This window comes from Hemitrygon akajei, chromosome 13 (genome assembly GCF_048418815.1).
Source record: "Hemitrygon akajei chromosome 13, sHemAka1.3, whole genome shotgun sequence".
NCBI lineage: Eukaryota > Metazoa > Chordata > Chondrichthyes > Myliobatiformes > Dasyatidae > Hemitrygon > Hemitrygon akajei.
The window spans coordinates 110,166,848-110,184,386 of NC_133136.1; the positions used below are offsets into that span (position 1 = coordinate 110,166,848).

Here is a 17,539-nt window from a genome sequence, read left to right on the forward strand (position 1 = left end):
TCATTCTGTCTTGAACATACCCAACAAAAGAATTAACTTTTGGTTAGAAAATTAGAATGACTCTTTATCCTCCAGATAAAGACATTTCTTCTTAATTCACTGCTCAATGGTCAACCATTACTTTAAGACAGTGACTCTTTGTTTTAGGAACACCAGCCACAGGAACTATCATGGCAACACACACAAAATGCTGGAGGAGCTCAGCAGACCAGGCAGCATCTATAGACAAGAGTAAATAGTCGACATTTCAGGCTCAGACCCTTCATCAAGACTGGAAAAAATATGAGGTTAGAGTGTTACGAATTCAGGCAACAATAAATATAGATGGGTTAGGCAAGGGTTTTTATAACAAATAACACTTTTATTAAACACTGAAAACAAACCCCCTCAAAAGTAAACAAACTCAAACGTCACCGGAAAACAGCAGCTGTGCGGCTGTTTAAACAGTTCTTAAAGCGGTATTGAAAAAAAACAGTTCTTTAAAAGCGGTATGCCGAAAGTAAACAGTTCTTTAAAGCGGTATGCCGAAAGTTCAAAAGCTCACAGTCCTTTTAAAAGGAGAGACTTTTTAAAGCGATTTAAATTCTCTTCCACGTCGTTGTCCTTCGATTCCCTGGCGTCGAACTTTCCCACGAAGAATTTTATAAAATATAACGGCTTAAAGCACTGACCTTTCTTCCACACTATTCTCAATCTCCCGCTATTCCCAGCGGAAATTAACACGAGAACAGTCAACGAAATCCTTCCGAATGAGGATTAAATAAGGTTGAACTTTCCACCGTCGAAAATCGATTCTCCTCGATTTCTATCTTCCAAATTCTTATCTTCACTCTCCACCAGCAAAGAAACCGTTGGCAATGAACTTTTAAACTTTAGGCATTATATAAAACTTCATTTTTCAACTAAATTGCGTCATCACATTAAATCACGCAGTGGCATGAAGTCAGCTTGGCAAATCCCGCCACGAACTGCCCCACCTGACAGTTGTACCCTGTAAAAAAAACCTGTCACATGACCTCTACTGGCGGGAAAATGACATCACTCCACCATCACAAGACCATTACCTCAAGTCCAGTATAACTTCAACCCCAGTCACGTGACAAGGGTACCACTGTCACGTGTCACGGGTACGTAACAAGAGCAAGAAGGTGGGGAAGAGGAGGAAGAAGTACAAGGTGTTAGGTGAAACCGGAAGAGGGGGAGGAAAACTGGGAAAGGAAATAGCATACTTGCATCTATCCCATTAAGCTTCTAAGAATTTTCTTTGTTTCAAACAGATCAACTCTCATTGAGCATTGTCTCAGAGTGCTTCTTCTTCTTTCCTTATTCCAAGAAACTTACTTGTGCTCCCTCTAAAGTAAGTGCATCATTGCTTAGTTAAGAAGACTAGACCTGCACACAACATTCAAGCTGCAATCTTACCACAGCCCTGTATAATTACTGTGAGATGCTTGGAGCCAGGAAGTGGAGGGTGATGATTGAAGGATATTTCTCTGAAAGGAGGCAAATGACTAGTGGTAGGCCACAGGGATCAGTTTTTAGATCCTTGCTATTTGTTACACATATAAGATCATAAGACATCGGAGCAGAATTAGGCCATTTATCCCATCGAGTCTGCTCCAGCATTCCATCATGGATCCCATTCAATCCCATACACCTGCCTTCTTGCCATATCCTTTGATGCCCTGACTGATCAGGAAACGATCAACTTTCACATAAATATACCCATGGACTTGGTCTCCACCACAGTCTGTGGCACAGCATTCCACAATTCACTACTCTCTGGCTAAAAAAAAATTGTCCTTACCTCTGTTCTAGAAGGTCAACTCTCAATTTTGAGGCTGTGCCCTCTAGTTCTGGATACCCCCTCCACCCTATCTAGTCCATTTGGGAATGGGGGGGGGGGAAAAGAGAGGACCGAAGCCCAGTAATAGAGATAGGTACCCCCTCCCCTATCTCTCTTCCCCCCACCCATTCCCGATGAAGGGCCTCAGTCCGAAACGTTGGCTACTCTTTTCTCACGGATGCTGCCTGACCTGCTGAGTTCTTCCAGCGTTGTGTACGTATTCTTTGATCCACAGCATCTGCAGATGTATTTTTGTGTTTAGCATCTACAGGAAGAAGCACTGCCAACGTTTCGGGTCAAGACCCTTCATCAGGACTAACTGAAAGAAGAGATAGTAAGACATTTGAAAGTGGGAGGGGGAGGGGGAGACCCAAAATGATACATTATCATACATTTCCCAACACTATATTCCATCTGACACTTTTTTACCCATTCTTCCAATTTGTCTGTCCTACTGCAATCGCATTGCTTCCTTAGCACTACCTACTCCTCCACCTATCTTCATATCATCCACAAACTTCGCCACAAAGCCGTCAATTCCATTATCTAAATCCCTGACAAACAATGTGAAAAGCAGCAATTGCAATACTGACCCAAGGAATACCACTAGTCACCGGCAGCCAACCAGAAAAGGCCCCTTTTATTTCCACTCGCTGCCTCCTAACTGTCAACCATTCCGCTATCCATGCCAGTATCTGTCCTGTAACGCTACAGGATTTTATCTTGTGAAGCAGCCTCACGTGAGGCACTTTATTAAATGTCTTCTGAAAATCCAAGTAAATGACATCAACTGCCTCTCCTTTGTCCACCTGCGTGCTACTTCCTCAAAGAACTCAAACAGGTTCATCAGGGAAGATTTCCCTTCACAGAAACCATGCTGCCTTTGACTTATTTTATCATTAGTCTCCAAGTACCTCGAAACCTCAACCTTAATAACGGACTTTCCAAACACTGAGGTTAGACTACTGGCCTATAATTTCCTTTCTTTTGCCTTCCTCCCTTCTTAAGGAGTGGAGTGACTTTTGCAATCTTCCAGTCCTCCGGGACCATGCCAGAATCCAGAGATTCTAGAAAGATCATGACCAATGCATCCATTAGCTCTACAGCAACCTCTTTCAGGACTCTGGGATGTAGTCCACCTGGTCCAGGTGACTTATCCACTTTAAGACCTTTGAGTTTGCCTGGTACTTTTTCCTTTGTAATAGCAAACACACTCACTCCTGCTCCCTAACACTCATGGACCTCTGGCACACTGCTAGAGTGTTCCACAGTGAAGACTGATACAAGGTACCCATTAAGTTCATCTGCAATTTCTTTGTCCTCCATTTCTACCTCACCAGCATCTTTTTTCAGTGGTCCAATATCAACTCTCACCTCCCTTTTACTATTTATATAACAGAGAAAACTTTTGGTATCCTGTTTCATATTATTGGCTAGTTTGCCCTCATATTTCATCTTTTCCCTTCTTATAGTTTTTCAGTTGCCTTTTGTTGGATTTTAAAAGCTTCCCAATCATCCAACTCCATACTCACTTTTGCTACCTTATATGCCCCTTCCTTTGCTTTTATGCAGTCAGCTATGGTTGCCTACCCCTGTTATTTGAGAACAACTTCTTCTATGGGGCATATCTATTCTACATCTTGTGAATTATTTCCTGAAATTTCAGCCTACTCTGCTCTGCCATCATTCCCACCAGTATCCCCCTCCAATCCTCCTGGGCAAGCTCCTCTCTCATATCTCTGTAATTCCCATTATTCCATTGTGATACTGATACATCTGACTTATGGTTCTCTCTCTCAAATTGCAGTATGCATTGAATGATATTATGATCACTGCCTCCTAAGGGTTCTTTTACGTTAAGCTCCCTAATAAGATCTGGGTTATTACACAACACCCAATCTATGACAGCCTTTCCCAGAGTAGGCTCAAGCACAAGCTGCTCTTAAAAGCCATCTTGTAGACATTCAACATATTCCCTCTCTTACAATCCAACACCAATCTGATTTTCCCTATCTCCATGCGTATTGAAGTCCCCCATTGCAATTGTGTTATTACCCTTATTACGTCTTTCCCAGCTTCCTTTGCAATCTTAACCCCACATCTTGGCTACTATCTGGAGGCCTATATGATTCCCATAATTTTTTTTTTAACCCTTGCAATTTCTTAACTCCACCCACAAAGATTCAACATTATCTGACCCTATGTCACCTCTTTCTAAAGATGTAATTCTACCTCTTAACAAACCAGCTACACCACCGCCTATGCCTTCCTGCCTGTCTTTTCAATACAAAGTATATCCTTTGATGTTGAGCTCCCAACTATGGTCTTCTTTCAGCCATGACTCAGTGATGCCCACAACGTCATACCGACCAATCTCTAACTGCTCCACATGTTCATCCACCTCATTCTGAATGGTACACACATTTAAATACAGCATCTTCAAACTCACATTCTTCACACTTTCGAATTTTGCCTCTGTGGCACAATTTAACTCTTTGCTCTGTTTGCATTTGTGCCCAATCATCGGCTTGTCCTTCCTTACATTCATGTTACACCCATCATCTACTTGTAAACCTGCTGGTCTGTTCCACAAAAATGATTACATGCGGCCATGATTTGTTTACTGTCTAAATGACAAGAGATTCTGCCATGTTTCAGCCTGATATGTCAACTGTTTATTCCTCTCCATAGATGCTGCCTGTCCTGCTGAGTTCCTCCAGCCATTTGCATTTATTATCATACTTTCAAATGTAATATCCCAATCTGCCATAATTGATTCACACCTCAAATGGGTATCTGATGTCAGACTGAACTAAATCATATTGAGTGTTGATATAAAGTGCTATCATATAATGGTATCTTTCCTAGAAGTTCCTCAAGCACTGGAATATTGTGTTTAGCTTTGGTTTCCTTGCTCAAGAAAGGAAATATTTGCTCCAGACAGAGTGCAGAAGAGGTTCACTAGACTGGCTCCAAGTATGGCAGGTTTGCCAGAGATGGAGAGATGAGAAATCTGTGACTATATGATCTGGAGTTTAGAAGAATGAGAGTGGAACTCACTGCAACATGCCAAAGATTGACAGGCTGGATATAGGGAAGATAATTCCTCTGGCTTAGGATTCCAGAACCAGGATGCAGAATTTGAGTAAAAAGGGTTGGCTGTTTAGGGCTAAGATGAAGAGGGATTTTTTTTCACTCAGGTAGCAAACATCCACAATTCTATACCCTGAAGGGTTATGGCAGCTGAGTTATTGTGCTCACTCAGAACACAGATATCTGGGCATTTAAGGGATCTGGTGATGAGGAAAATTGCTCCAAGAGAAGTTAAGCCCTGATCTTAATGACTGGCAAATCAGGTTTGAGGACTAGATAAACAATTTAAAAAAAAGTGAGGTAGTGTTCATGGGTTCAATGTCCATTTAGGAATCTGATGGCAGAGGAGAAGAAGCTGTTCCTGAATCACTGAGTGTGTGTCTTCCAGCTCCTGTACCTCCTTCCTGATGGTAGCAATGAGCACAAGGCATGTCCTGGGTGATGGGAGTCCTTAATGATGGATGCCGCCTTTTAGAGATATCGCTCCTGAAGATGTCCTGGATACTACAGAGGTTAGTAGCCAATTAGAATGCTCTCCATAGTACATCTGTAGAAATTTACAAGCATCTTTGGTGACATACCAAATCTCTTCAAACTCCTGTCATGCCTCCTTTGTAGCTTAATTGATATATTGGGCCCAGGATAGGTCCTCAGAGATACTGACACCCAACAGCTTGAAGTTGCTCACCCTTTCCACTTTTGATCCCTCGATGAGGACTGGTGTATGTTCACTTGTCTTACCCTTTCTGAAGTCCACAATCAATTCTTTGGTCTTACTGATGTTGAGGGCAAGGTTGTTGCTGTGACACCACTCGATTTATTTTATGATGTTCAATTAGAAAATTAACACTCTCACTGAACATTACTGCATCCAAAACAAACCGCTGATAGCAATCTAACAAAAATCATAGAAACATAGAAAATAGGTGCAAGAGTAGGCCATTCGGCCCTTCGAGCCTGCACCACCATTCAGTATTATCACAGCTGATCATCCAACTCAAAACCCTGTACCTGCTTTCTCTCCATGCCCCCTGATCCCTTTAGCCACAAGGGCCATATCTAACTTCCTCTTAAATATAGCCGGCCTCAACTGTTTCCTGTGGCAGAGAATTCCACAGATTCACCACTCTCTGTGTGAAGAAGTTTTTCCTCATCTCGGTCCTAAAAGGTTTCCCCTTCATCCTTAAACTGTGACCCCTCGTTCTGGACTTCCCCAACTTCGGAAACAATCTTCCTGCATCTAGCCTGTCCAATCCCTTTAGAATCTTATACGTTTCAATAAGATCCCCCCTCAATCTTCTAAATTCCAGTGAGTATAAGCCGAGTTGATCCAGTCTTTCTTCATATGAAAGTCCTGCCATCCAAGGAATCAATCTGGTGAACCTTCTTTGTATTCCCTCTATGGCAAGAATGTCTTTCCTCAGATTAGGGGACAAAAACTGCACACAATACTCTAGGTGCGGTCTCACCAAGGCCTTGTACAATTGCAGCAGAACCTCCCTGCTCCTGTACTCAAATCCTTTTGCTATGAATGCCAACATACCATTTGCCTTTTTCACCACCTGCTGTACCTGCATGCCCACCTTCAATGACTGGTGTACAATGACACCCAGGTCTCGTTGCATCTCCCCTTTTCCAAATCGGCCACCATTCAGATAATAATCTGTTTTCCTGTTCTTGCATCCAAAGTGGATAATCTCACATTTATCCACATTAAATTGCATCTGCCATGAATTTGCCCACTCACCTAACCTATCCAAGTCACCCTGCATCCTCTTAGCATCCTCCTCACAGCTAACACCGCCGCCCAGCTTCGTGTCATCCGCAAACTTGGAGATGCTGCATTTAATTCCCTCGTCTAAATCATTAATATATATTGTAAACAACTGGGGTCCCAGCACTGAGCCATGCGGTACCCCACTAGTCACTGCCTGCCATTCTGAAAAGGTCCCGTTTACTCCCACTCTTTGCTTCCTGTCTGCCAACCAATTCTCTATCCACATCAATACCATACCCCCAATACTGTGTGCTTTAAATTTGCACACTAATCTCCTGTGTGGGACCTTGTCAAAAGCCTCTTGAAAATCTAAATATACCACATCCACTGGCTCTCCCCTATCCACTCTACTAGTTACATCTTCAAAAAATTCTATAAGATTCGTCAGACATGATTTTCCTTTCACAAATCCATGCTGACTTTGTCCGATGATTTCACCTCTTTCCCAATGTGCTGTTATCACATCTTTAATAACCGACTCTAGCATTTTCCCCACCACCGATGTCAGACTAACCAGTCTATAATTCCCTGGTTTCTCTCTCCCTCCTTTTTTAAAAAGTGGGGTTACATTAGCTACCCTCCAATCCTCAGGAACTAATCCAGAATCTAAGGAGTTTTGAAAAATTATCACTAATGCATCCACTATTTCTTGGGCTTCTTCCTTAAGCACTCTGGGATGCAGACCATCTGGCCCTGGGGATTTATCTGCCTTTAATCCCTTCAATTTACCTAACACCACTTCCCTACTAACATGTACTTCCCTCAGTTCCTCCATCTCACTAGACCCTCGGTCCCTTACTATTTCCGGAAGATTATTTATGTCCTCCTTAGTGAAGACAGAACCAAAGTAGTTATTCAATTGGTCTGCCATGTCTTTGTTCCCTATGATCAATTTACCTATTTCTGACTGTAAGGGACCTACATTTGTCTTGACCAATCTTTTTCTTTTCACATATCTATAACAGCTTTTACAGTCAGTTTTTATGTTCCCTGCCAGCTTTCTCTCATAATCTTTTTTCCCTTTCCTAATTAAGCCCTTTGTCCTCCTCTGCTGGTCTCTGAATTTCTCCCAGTCCTCAGGTGTGCCGCTTTTTTTTGCTAATTTATATGTTTCTTCTTTGGACTTGATACTATCCCTAATTTCCCTTGTCAGCCACGGGTGCACTACCTTCCCTGGTTTATTCTTTTGCCAAACTGGGATGAACAATTGTTGTAGTTCATCCATGCGATCTTTAAATGCTTGCCATTGCATATCCACCATCAACCCTTTCAGTATCATTTGCCAGTCTATCTTAGCTAATTCACAACTCATACCTTCAAAATTACCCTTCTTTAAGTTCAGAACTTTTGTTTCTGAATTAACTATGTCACTCTCCATCTTAATGAAGAATTCCACCATATTATGGTCACTCTTACCCAAGGGGCCTCGCACGACAAGATTGATAACTAACCCTTCCTCATTGCTCAATACCCAATCCAGAATGGCCTGCTCTCTAGTTGGTTCCTCGACATGTTGGTTCAGAAAACCATCCCGCATACATTCCAAGAAATCCTCTTCCTCAGCACCCTTACCAATTTGGTTCACCCAATCTATATGTAGATTGAACTCACCCATTATAACTACTGTTGCTTTTTTGCACACATTTCTAATTTCCTGTTTAATGCCATCCCCAACCTCACTACTACTTAGGTGGCCTGTACACAACTCCCACCAGCGTTTTCTGCCCCTTAGTGTTATGCAGTTCTACCCATATCGATTCCACATCCTCCAGGCTAATGTCCTTCCTTTCTATTGCATTAATCTCCTCTCTAACCAGCAATGCTACCCCACCTCCTTTTCTTTCCTGTCTATCCCTCCTGAATATTGAATATCCCTGGATGTTGAGCTCCCATCCTTGGTCACCCTGGAGCCATGTCTCTGTGATCCCAACTATATCATATTCATTAATAACTATCTGCACATTCAATTCATCCACCTTGTTACGAATGCTCCTCGCATTGACACACAAAGCCTTCAGGCTTGTTTTTACAACACTCTTAGCCCTTATATAATTATGTTGAAAAGCGGCTCTTTTTGCTTTTTGCCCTGGATTTGCCTGCCTGCCACTTTTACTTTTCACCTTACTACTTTTTGCTTCTACCCTCATTTTACATCCCTCTGTCTCTCTGCACTTGTTCCCATCCCCCTGCCACATTAGTTTAAAGCCTCCTGAACAACAGTAGCAAACGCTCCCCCTAGGACACTGGTTCCAGTCCAGCCCAGGTGCAGACCGTCCTGTTTATGCCGGTCCCACCTCCCCCAGAACTGGTTCCAATTGCCCAGTAATTTGAATCCCTCCCCCTTGCACCATTTTTCAAGCCACGTATTCATCTGAAATATCCTCCTATTTCTACTCTGACTAGCACGTGGCACTGATAGTAATCCAGAGATTATTACCTTTGTGGTTCTACTTTTTAGTTTATCTCCTAACTCCCTAAATTCACCTTGTAGGACCTCATCCCGTTTTTTACCTATATCGTTAGTACCTATGTGCACCACGACCACTGGCTGTTCACCCTCCCATTCCAGAATGTCCTGCAGAGAGACATCCTTGATCCTTGCACCAGGGAGGCAACATACCATCCTGGAGTCTCTTTCACTGCATGGATTCATCCTTCAGAAACACTCCTGTTGTTCTCTCTGCATGTACATACTGTGCAAAAGTCGTAAGCACACATATTTATAGCTGGGGCACCCAAGGCTTTTGTACAGCACTATATTTGTCAATGTAGAGCGGAGACCAAGTTTGTAAATCTGGTGGGAGCAAAGGATGTTGGGAATGGCAAGGGAGAAGCACCACAGGAGGGGTGTGGGACAAGTGGCAGAGATGGAGTGCCAGTGGGGGGGAGGTGGTGCGGTTGTGTGCACACCCAGCCCTGAGACACTGGGCAAGGTGATTTGATTAGTTCATTGATCATACAGAATGCCACTCTGGTGGTTCCCACTCCCTCGCTTCACCCTGCCCCCTTCCCACTCTCAGTCCACCATAGAGACCCGTATCAGAATCAGGTTTATCATCACTCACATCACCACGACATTTGTTTATGCGGCAGCATTACAGCACAATATAAAATTATCACAGCACTGCGCAAAAGCCTTAGGCACCCTAGATACGTATTTATGTGAGTGTGTGTGTTTAACACTTTTGCACAGCACTGTCAATTGAAGTTCCCCATGACTATTATACTACTCGAGTAAGTCTGTTACTACCAGGGTGTTGTGCATGTCTGCCCAAACAAACGATCAAGAAAACCTTGTAACATAAAGCAAACAACAGATCACAAATTCCTGGTACAGTGTCCATTTTGCTCTGGGAGCTTATCAAAATTCAAGGGACAGGCCATCTGGTGCCAGTGAATGTTTGCCTAACCTAACCCGTGTTATGTTGAAACCAGTAAGTCTCCATCTAGGGTGTTAATGAAAGATGGATAATCCAATTTCAAAGTCATATCTACAAGACCTCCAAAGATACTTCAATGAATAAAGTATTCCTAATGCGTCTGGAGCATGCATTTTCATACTTCAGCATAAAGTTCAACTTTTAAACTAAGTACGTGTACTTCTTAAAAGGTCAACCAGACAAATTCGAGCAATAGAACACTCTGCAAAAAGCTGACAAACAGGTACATTGTTCAGTTCACTCTGGCATCATGCTCCATAACTGCATGGCATTCTACGGAACATTCAAACTTTTGCTTGGATACAAAGGAATTTCGTACTAGCAAATCCTTCCAATCAGAACTGAAAAACAAGTTAAACATAAGCAATCAGATGAATGACTCAAAACTCCATTGTAGAACAGCCACAATGTGACAATCAAATCAAAGCACAATGCCACTTCCAAAAAAACTGTAAACCTGCTTGAAATAAATGGAAAACATGTATTATCAAAGTGACCTGCCAAATCATGTTCTATAAGATAAAATAAAGGAGCAGAAATAGACCATTTAGTCCATCGTGTCTGCTCCATCATTTCATCATGACTGATCCACATTTCCTCTCTAGCTCCAATTTCCTGCCTTCTCCCTGTATCCCTTCATGCCCTGACTAATCAAGAATTTATCAATCTCTGCATTAAAAGTACCCACCGACCTGGCCTCCACAGCTACCTATGGCAATAACTTCCACAGATTCATCACTCTTTAGCTAAAGACATTTGTCATAAAGAGGACGTCCCTCTATTCCAGTGAATACAGGCCCAGAGCCATCAAATGCTTCTCCTATGACAAGGTTTTCAATCCCAGAATCATTTCTGAGACCCTCCTTTGAACCCTCTCCAATGTCAGCACATCCTTTCTGAGATCAATAGTCCAAAACCACTCATAATCCTCCAAGTGAAGCCTCACCAGAGCTTTATAAAGCCTCAACATTACATCCTTGCTTTCAGAATGCAGGTGGGATCCCTCCCCCCACCACAATTATGCTTTGCATGGACAGAAAGTATCTGTGTAGCAGGAGAAGTACACATTTTCTACCAACTAACACACACCCTGTCTTCATTACCCTAGGATCTTACTGTCTTCACAGAGATGCCCTGATCATAAAAAAAGCAACACAAGGCGAACTTAAACTAAGAACAGAAAGTGCTGGCAATACTGTATTTAGCAGGTCGGGCAGCACCTGTGGAAAGAGAAAAAGAGGCCATTTATCAGGTGAATAGCCCTTCATCAAAAGCTTATCAGGGCTGCCAACTTTTGGCCCAAACCCCTTAAGGGCCTTTGCTGTTGAAAGTGTGGATGTCTAGCTATCAGTCTTTCACCAAGTCCATTGGGAGGGAGTGCACGCTTCCTAGATGGCAAAATAAATCCTTTCCACTCTCCCACCAGACTGCTGTCCAGGCAAAGGAAGCAAAACAGTTGAAAGGGATTACATGAGCTTGTCCACTCTTCTTTTGATATTGGAGAAGGAGCTTAACAAGCACATACTCCCAGTTCGATTTGAAGTTTATAGCATTCAGGCAGAGCTCTATTGTAAAATGCCTGGCTTCATACTTTAGTTCCTCCACCTGGTATACACAGCTGAAATGCTTCCAATGGGGCTAGATGATTCATGTATAAACGGCCAAGAAAATACTAGAAGAGTTTCTTTGAGTTCTCAGAAAGCAAAGCACATATCATGCCACACATGAAAAGATATTACCATGTCTTCTCCTGAAGAATCTGTGGTTAATCCTTTCACCTCTAACTGCAAGGAGCAAAGCTTACACAGAGGCTTCCTGTCAACCATCTCAGAGCTAACAATTCAGATAGAATGCTTTGAAATCTTTGCTACTGTTCTGCTTGTCTGATCTCTTACTTACCTGCAATATGATCTGTATCTCCCTAATTCTCTAGAGATTTGAGTAAATCTGTTCATTGTGTTTTGTATTTTAAATAGAAGCACGTGGAGCATTCGTGATCTGAACTCTTGAAAGGTGACTTTTCTGCACCATAAGAACTATTCCATCAATAATGTTCACAATATGCAACACTGAAAACTGATCTACAGTGCAGTAAGTTAACATTTTTGCATGTTTTGCATGTTAAAGACTAGCTAAATCTACACTCCAACCTACCTGAGCAAGGACCTGGTCCAACCACTTGGCGTGATGTTGTGGATTTGAGTGCAGCCATTTCATAGCAGCATTATACACTTGCTTTTCTTTTTCCACATTCAGATCACTAGATGAAAGGAGTGCAATGAGGTGCTTTGGTGAAACGTTTATAAAGTCTTCACTTTCTACTACTTCATTAAAGTGTTCACAAGCATACTTGTCAGCCATGCCCATTAAGTCAACTCGGTTGTGACTCTCAGCAAATGAGCGGACTGCCAGGCAGTTTGACGGGTGAAAATGGGTTTTCATGTACTCACAGCATGCCTTGGCCACAAGCTCTACCTGCAGAATGCATGCTGCGTACAAAAGAGGTTGTACGTTGTCTACAGTCAGTTGAATCCTTGAGCAATAAGCAAATTTCACAAGGTCATCCATTGCATTGCCATCAAAATCTTTAATCTCTATCAAGTCCTGCTTGGCTTCAGCCATTTCCGAAAGGAACATTGCTCTGAAGTACGGAATCACACAAGCCAGCACCAATTTGTGGCATGGAATTAATTTATGCCCGACCTATGGGAGGGAAACAAAAAATACATTACTTTAATAGCTCAGTTTGAAATGAACCCGATCAAACAAGTCCTGTTTAAAAAATTACCAAATTGGGAGTATTAGATATGGTTGATTACTTACCTTATGCAATACACATTTGAAAATGAATTATACTTGGAGCAGATTAACATAATTTTGAATGTTTTGATCAAAATTGATAAAATGACATGAACAAAATTGAATTTAATACGTTATTAATGAAATCTACCTTCTGAATAGTCATAATATTAATTCTAATAATATTATCTAGGAAGGTAAATATCAACGTTTAAACAGCAAAATTTTACAGCAACAAAATTTGCAAAGTATGTTAACAGCTTGAGCAGGTGTGATGAGACACATCTCACACAATTACTGCCACTGAAAGGATGAGTCTAATGGCTTTAAACAGATCCATTTGTAGTTAGTCATCTATTAATGATAATATTTGAAACCGTTCCCTGCAGTAAACAGCAATCCATTTTCAGGACTGATGATTAGACGTCTCCGGATGAAGATGGCCATTCCCTGGCACCTGCGTGCCATAAATGATACCTTCAAAAGTCAATCATCATCAAAAGCAATTCTGCAAATTATCTGGATTCCGTCTACAGTCTGTTCTGTGGAAACTTGGGCAATTTCATTTTCTGTGGAATTGATCACCAGAGAACATTCTCACTCTTGAGAATGTGAGGGATGGATGGTCACCAATAGAGCAGACAAACATGGCTGAGCCTTGGAGATTGTCTCAGGGAACTCCTGCAGTGACATCCTGGAGGTGAGCCAACATTCATCACCATCTTGTTTTGGACCATATGATTCCAACATGTGGAGAATTTACCTTTTGATTCATCTTGTCTTTGGTTTTATATAAAGACAAATTTGACTGAACAAGGGCTCCTTGATAACCTTATTCAGTGAAGTACTGCCTCAACATTAGGGGCAGCCACTCTCACCATGCTCTGGAATCCAATTCTTCTGACCAAATCTGAACCAAGTTTGCAGTGAGGTCCTGGTGAAACCCAAAGTGAGCAGGTCATGGCAAGTTTTGCTTGATAATGCTATCAATCACATTTTATACAGCCTTGCTGCTGACAGACAGCACAGTAATTAAGCAGATTTCAATTATGCTGCATTTAGTAGTCAGGACTCCCCTGGGCAATTTGCCACATTACCATGAAGATCTCATTTCTGACTCTACTTTTCTTCATTTTCAAACTTTTTTTATTGATTTAAAAGAATAAGGATAAATAAAAGTCAGAGGAGAAGTTATCTCAAATACATATTTCAACAATAGTACAAAGAAAGAGAAGAATATAGTCTTAGGCAGCCTCAATTTTTTATATTCATTTATTTTAGATGTTTATTTTTTGTCTTCTGTATTAGTGGCAGTAGAAAGTAGATTTCCAAACATTCATTTTCCAAACAAAATTAAGTATTACAGAGATTTTTGTACTTCTTTAAAGAAAGTAAGATATTAAGTAATAGACCACTTTTCAAATAAAAACTCAATTTTTTTGTAGGTATGTAGCCCAGTGCATAATTAAACAAAGATGACAAACAGGTGCTAATGAACTCAGCAGGCCAGGCAGCATCTATGGAAAACTGTAAACCATTGATGTTTTGGGCTGAGATACTTCATCAGGACTGGGAAAAAAGATGAGAAGTCAGAGTAAGAAGGTGGGGGTTGGACAAAGTACAAGGTAGTAGATGATAGGTGAAACGGGGAGAGGGGAGGGGGTGAAGTAAAGAGCTGGGTGATTGGTAAAAGAGATAAAGGGCTGGAGAAGGGGGAATCTGATAGGAGAGGATAAAAGGCTAAGGAAGAAAGAAAATGGGGAGGAGCACCAGAGGGAGGAGTTAGGGAAGTAAAGAGATCAGGTGAAAAAGGGAAGTGGGAATGGGGAATAGTGAAGGGGGGAGGTGCAATTACCAGAAGATTGAGAAATTCCTTTTCCAGGTTTGAGAAGATTTTTTATAAACCCATTGATTCTCACAGCTACCTGAATCATACCTCTTCCCACCATGTCACTTGTAAAATACTACACCCTTCTCTCAATACCTACACCTCTGCCACAACCGTGCTCAGGATGAGGCTTTTCATTTCAGATCCTCCTCCTTCAAAGAAAGGGGCCTTTCCTTCTTCCACCATCATGCAGCCCTCATCTGCATCTCTTCCATTTCGTGCACATCTACCTTACCCCATCCACCTGCCACCCACCAGGGATAAGGTTCCTCTTGTCCTCGCGTGCCACCCCACCAGCCTCCGTGTCCAGCACATATTCTCCGTGACTTCCGCCATCTCCAACGGGATCCCACTTTTCACTTACTGCAGGATCACTCCCTACAAGACTCCCTTGTTCATTCATCCCTCCCCACTGATCTCTCTCGTGGTACTTGTCCTTGCAAGCGGAACAAGTGCCACACCTGCCCCTACACCTCCTCCCTCACTACATTTCAAGGCCCTAAACAGTTCTTGTGGCAATTGCCCCACTAATATGATGAACCGAGGCTTCAGGCCTACTCTAGGGATTTGGATCTGAGAACTCAAATTGGTTCGGAATGCTGTTGTTGCTCTCTTTTGTTTTTGTAATTTTTTTTTTATTGAAGTTCATCATCAAACAACCACTTCCATAAGATGTATTTCAGACATTGTACATATATATCATATAATCATATATATCACAAATCTCCACAAAGTATTTATCTGAGGTATACACTTATAGAAAAGAGTGGAAAGAAAAAACAAGCAAAAGGAAAAAACTATGTACAAATAGGGAGTGATCTTCTTTTACAACCTATTCATTGATTTGTGAGAATAAGATCAGGCCTATGAGGCATTATGTAGTTAAACCATTTTTCCCAGTATGAATCAAATTGTTCCAGCTTATGATTAACAGATGCTGTTATCTTCTCCATTTTGTAAATGTCCACTGTAATTTCCATCCATGTATTTAAAGTTGGTCTCTCCTCTGATAACCATTTCCTAGTAAGAGTCTTTTTACCAGCCACCAACAGTATATTCATTAAATATTTATCTCTTTTCAACCATTCTTGAGGTAGAAATCCAAAATATATGGTCTTACTCTCCAAGGGTATTTCACATTTAAAGGTGTCTTGCAGGGCATTGTGTATCCCCCTCCAATAGTTTTTGATAACAGGGCAGTCCCAAAAAATATGATAATGATTTGCATTTTGATTTCCACAATTTCTCCAGCAACCAGGGAGGTTACTATCATAATGGGATTTCTGAGAGGGTGTAATAAAATATCTTATCAAGTTTTTCCATCCAAGCTCCCTCTATTTCTGTGAACTGGTACATTTCCATTGATACCTCCATATTATTGCCCATTCTTCTTCAGATATAATTATCCCTCCTTCCTTCTCCCATTTTGTTTTAATGTATGAAGTCGACTGTGTTTTAAGATTTGACAACCCCTTATACATGCTTGAAATGATTCTACTACCGTTATCTGAATTATATGCTTTTCTAAATAGCTCTATCAAGCATGTACTTGCCTTGATTACATTTTTAAGTGTCTTATTAACATATTGTTGCATCTGTAAATACTGATAAAAATCTTATTTTTCTAATAAGTGTTTCTCTTTAAGCACTTCAAAACTGAACAGTGTTCCTTCTTTCATTCTGTTGCAAAGAACTGTTATTCCTTTAGCTGTCCAGTCCTTAAATCTAGCATCCAATTTATTTGGTGTAAAATCAGAGTCATATGCACACCATTTAAGAATTGCAATATCTCCCTCTAGATTATATTCTTTTATAGCAGTTTTCCATATTTTAAGAGTCAATTTCACCCATGGGTTATCAGTAGTATTTATGTACCTTTGCAGGTTGTTTTCAGCCAAAATTGCTTGCATGGGGATGGGAAGTACCCGCTCCTCAATGTTTTTCCATTGAGCGTCATATGATGGGTTGCACCAACCTATCACAGCTCTCATCTGTGCTGCAAAATAATAATCTCTAAGAGAAGGTAGGCCCCACCCCCCCCCCCCTTTTCCTTTGCTAATTGCAAAGTTTTGAGACGAACTCTAGGCCTTTTACCCTGCCAAATATACCTTGATAAAATCTTGTTCCATTCATTGAATTGATTTTGATTAATCTCTATTGGTAGGCTCTGAACAGTCTGGGCAGTATATTCATTTTAATAGACTCAATCCTTGAACTGAGACTGAAAAAAGGAATCAGGTTCCATCTTGCCATATCTTACTTAATTTTTTTATATAAAGGCTGATAATTACATTCTGATAATTTTGCCAAATCTTTTGGCATAATGATGGTCAAATATTTGAAAGACTCTGTTTGCTATGCCCAGGGATATCTACTTTCAATTTCTCTTGGTGGGTTATAGTTATATGAAAGTAATTGGGTTTTATCTATGTTGATCTTGTATCCTGATAATTGACCATATTGTTCAAAGGATTGCATCAATTTAGGTAAAGAGTATGTTGGTTGCCCTAGATAGATCAAAATGTCATCTGCGTAACAAGCCAATATATGCTCTGTCCCTTTAATAGTAATTCCCCTGATATCTTCATTTTGTCTGATGTATTGAGCTAATGGCTACAGATATAATGCAAAGAGTTGCGGTGACCATGTCTTGTGCCCCTTTCTAGGGTAAGACTATTTGATAAATATCCATTGAT

At 41.1% G+C, this 17,539-nt stretch overlaps 1 protein-coding gene across 3 annotated transcripts in view; it reads right to left on the reverse strand.

Annotated features, from left to right (window-relative positions):
* Positions 1-17,539, reverse strand: part of klhl8 (kelch-like family member 8) — a 54,877-nt gene that overhangs the window by 20,270 nt on the left and 17,068 nt on the right. For all 3 annotated transcript variants that reach the window (XM_073065273.1, XM_073065274.1, XM_073065276.1), the window contains one exon: positions 12,311-12,859. In XM_073065273.1, coding sequence (XP_072921374.1) covers positions 12,311-12,859 — 549 coding nt within the window. The remainder of the gene's footprint in view (positions 1-12,310; positions 12,860-17,539) is intronic.